The sequence below is a fragment of the Acartia tonsa genome, chromosome 3, assembly GCF_053477335.1.
Source record: "Acartia tonsa isolate MP-2025a chromosome 3, ASM5347733v1, whole genome shotgun sequence".
NCBI lineage: Eukaryota > Metazoa > Arthropoda > Copepoda > Calanoida > Acartiidae > Acartia > Acartia tonsa.
Window position 1 is genome coordinate 22,247,185 of NC_137262.1, and position 3,000 is coordinate 22,250,184.

At 28.1% G+C, this 3,000-nt stretch overlaps 1 protein-coding gene across 1 annotated transcript; it reads right to left on the reverse strand.

Annotated features, from left to right (window-relative positions):
- Window positions 1–373: 373 nt before the first annotated feature.
- Window positions 374–2,761, reverse strand: LOC145313656 (uncharacterized). Its single transcript, XM_080153162.1, has 6 exons — window positions 2,611–2,761; window positions 2,410–2,538; window positions 1,915–2,090; window positions 1,559–1,572; window positions 869–1,089; window positions 374–753 (listed from the first exon to the last, which is right to left on the reverse strand). The coding sequence occupies exons 1-6, from the start codon at window positions 2,641–2,643 to the stop codon at window positions 694–696; spliced, it is 633 nt and encodes a 210-aa protein (XP_080009288.1). The 5' UTR covers window positions 2,644–2,761; the 3' UTR covers window positions 374–693.
- Between the last annotated feature and the right edge of the window lie 239 nt (window positions 2,762–3,000).

A 3,000-nucleotide genomic window follows, 5' to 3' on the forward strand; every position in this document is an offset into this window, starting at 1 on the left:
GAAAATGTATTGCCAATGCTAAATTATGAGATTTACATCTATTAACTTTTCTGGGCCTTTTAATCGCCATTATTTAATAATCTTCATAATAATCTTAAAATATAATTTTTCCCTTAAAAGTGTTGGAGGAAAATAAAAGTTTAATTTATAAAAAGACCATTGCCTGTCAAAATTCCCAGATAGTATAGTTAGTTACTTGAATGCAAAAATGTCTGCTTTTTATATTGATGCAAAAAATATTATGGTGTCTTTAAAACAAAAAGTACACAGTAATTTATCAACAGAGTACTTTTGTATTATTTGATGTGCCAAATAGGAATAAGTCCAGGCAAAGTTAGGGGCGTTTAAAAAAGCATATCTAAAAAGAAATTAATGAGTTCCATTATATTTATTTAGTTCAACTTTGTAGGGTATTCCAATATTTCTAAATTGATTTCTCTACTTATTATTTAAAAAAGAAAAAATTATTGCTGAGTAGTTTTTTGTAATTTTATTTTGATTGAAATCAATTAAAAAAAATGCAATTTTCTAGAAAGAAAAAATCATGCAGTTGCGGCGTGGAAAAATATGTGGAAAAGTAGTTTTTTTGTGGATTTTTGTAATTTCACATTATTTAAAATTAATTGAAGAATAGTTTTGTAAATTTTAAAGTACAATAAATCAAAGTGGGTAAAACACACATGTAAAAATATTTCATTTTTGGTTATTAATTACATAAGGAGGAATCTCTTGTCTCCAGGGGTTTTCTGGTTCCTAAAAAGTGTTCAATTTTTTGTTAGATTTAAAAATATATTTTTTTGTATTTTGAATCCATTGCATTGTAAAACCTAAGTTTAATGCGATTCAATTTTTATTGTATAAAAATTACCCGTGCTGGTTGATGAGAGCAATGTGAGCCACACTTATGACAATTATTACAGCTATTGCAGATATTACAGCTTTCACAATAACAATTATGACAGCTGTGGTAACAAACCATTCCATGATGAGGATGACAGGGGGGAGGTTGGTTATACTGACAACAATAATTGCAATGATAATTAGGCTCATAATAAGGTGGTGGCCAAACTCCAACTGGGATAGGAAATACTGTAAAAGAGTAAAAAGTTTAAAGTGATAAATTTGGTTTTTTAATCTTATAAAAGAACTTTCAGCTATAGATTCTTTATAGGTTGCAACTTCCAAGATCTTTGGCGAGAAATATTATCTGTTAACCAATGCTATGATTTGCTCTGTCTTAAGACTATAAAGTATCTATCTTTATTTTAATTCTTACATGGAGAACAAATGTTTTTTTTAAAATTTACATTATTACTTTGATCTTATTCCAGATTTTCTAAGAAAGTGAAACACGCGGCGGGCTAAAATAACGATACTCCTCATCCACCCTTTTACCCAATCACATCCCCTCCTACTGGATGATTGAACTGACCAATAAACAAGTATTTTTTTACGGTAATACGATGTTTTATATGATTATGCCATTGCCCAAGCCAATTTAGAGATTAGAATTTAAGAATCTTTTATTTTGAATAGTGAAAAAAAACTTTCTGCATCCCTGGTGGAAAAAACTCCTAAATATAGATCTTCTTATTTTTAGCAATCTTTTAAATGCAAGATATATTTTAATAAATCTAGACCCATAATAAACTTTTATTTTTATGAATTAAGACATTATATACAGCTTTGCTTTCAAGGCCTTGAATGTTCTACAAATCTTATAATAATTTCATGTCATCAATTTAAAAGAAATGAACAATGTTATTTTTTCTCTACAATTTTTAAAAATGGGTGAATTGGTCATAATTAAGAACAGTTTTACTTAATAAGAGCATTTGACTAACAGGTTACACCCAACTTTATGGGAAATACGGGGTAAAAATTACCAAATTTTTACTAAACATTAAGAAGTTTTCCTCTGAAGATTCTTCTGACTCAGGAGGTGGTGGTGGTGGAGGTGGAGGCGGTGGAGGTGGAGGAGGAGGTGGAGGAGGTAAAGGAGGGGGTGGAGGTGGTGGAGGCGGTGGAGGAGGTGGAGGCGGTGGTGGAGGAGGTGGGGGTGGCTTGTGACAGGGGAAAATTATGCACCACTGAAACATAAATAACAATCAATACATTAACAAATTTAATAAATAATTCTATAATTTATATTATTTATCCTATGTCTAAGTAACAAATGATACACCTATTATTCCCTTACAAACAAATTATAGAGAAGCTACGCTTTCAAAACAAACTCAAAATTAGATAGATAATCAAAACTGGCTATCACATAATTGCTCCAACTATGACTACAAAAATCTTAAAAAACAGATCTTCAGAGATAAATATACATATATAACACAACACTATTATACTGTTCGTTTTAACCTATAAAAAGTTGTGTTTAATATTTTCAAATTGACTCACAAATAGGCGGTTCTGTGTTCCTTTTATGCCATGATTTAGATGTCCTTTCATATGCAACTCAGTCTTTTTTATTGGTTCTTTCAAGCTTCCCTCTGTTTGGGTTGATAGTAGACTCAATATTATCAGGAACTATAAAATATAAATTCGTAAAATAAATAGTTAGTTTTTAATACATTTTTAAATTTATGTAATTATATTTACCCATTTTATCACTTTATTTAATTCTATTATCATTTTTCTTCTAATTATATTACATCTAAAATTTTTACCACAATGCCAAATAATTATTTAAATTAATAAGTTGTATATTTTTTTATTCACATGTCCTTTAGTTTACTTTGTGATTGAATATCAAATATAAACTAAAGTATAATATTACTGAAATATTGTTAATATACTTTATATTATGAATTATTTAATGAAAATATTGCATATATAAAAATTTAAACATTGAATTAGATTTAATTTTTTCTTATATTGTAAATCTTATAAAACTATTATTATGCAAATTTATGGATATTTTTTGATTAATGTTTCAAAATTTTAAGGTTTTATGGTTAAGATGAAGTGTGTGTAGCTAGTTTTCTTAAC

What these genes read in the sequence shown, in the direction of transcription:
- LOC145313656 (XM_080153162.1), bottom strand. Translation starts at nt 2,643, where the DNA reads ATGATAATAGAATTAAATAAAGTGATAAAATGG. An exon ending in TAAATAAAGTGATAAAATGG is followed by an intron (nt 2,539 to 2,610) that starts GTAAATATAATT and finishes TATATTTTATAG; the next exon opens with TTCCTGATAATATTGAGTCT. An exon ending in GAACACAGAACCGCCTATTT is followed by an intron (nt 2,091 to 2,409) that starts GTGAGTCAATTT and finishes TTTATGTTTCAG; the next exon opens with TGGTGCATAATTTTCCCCTG.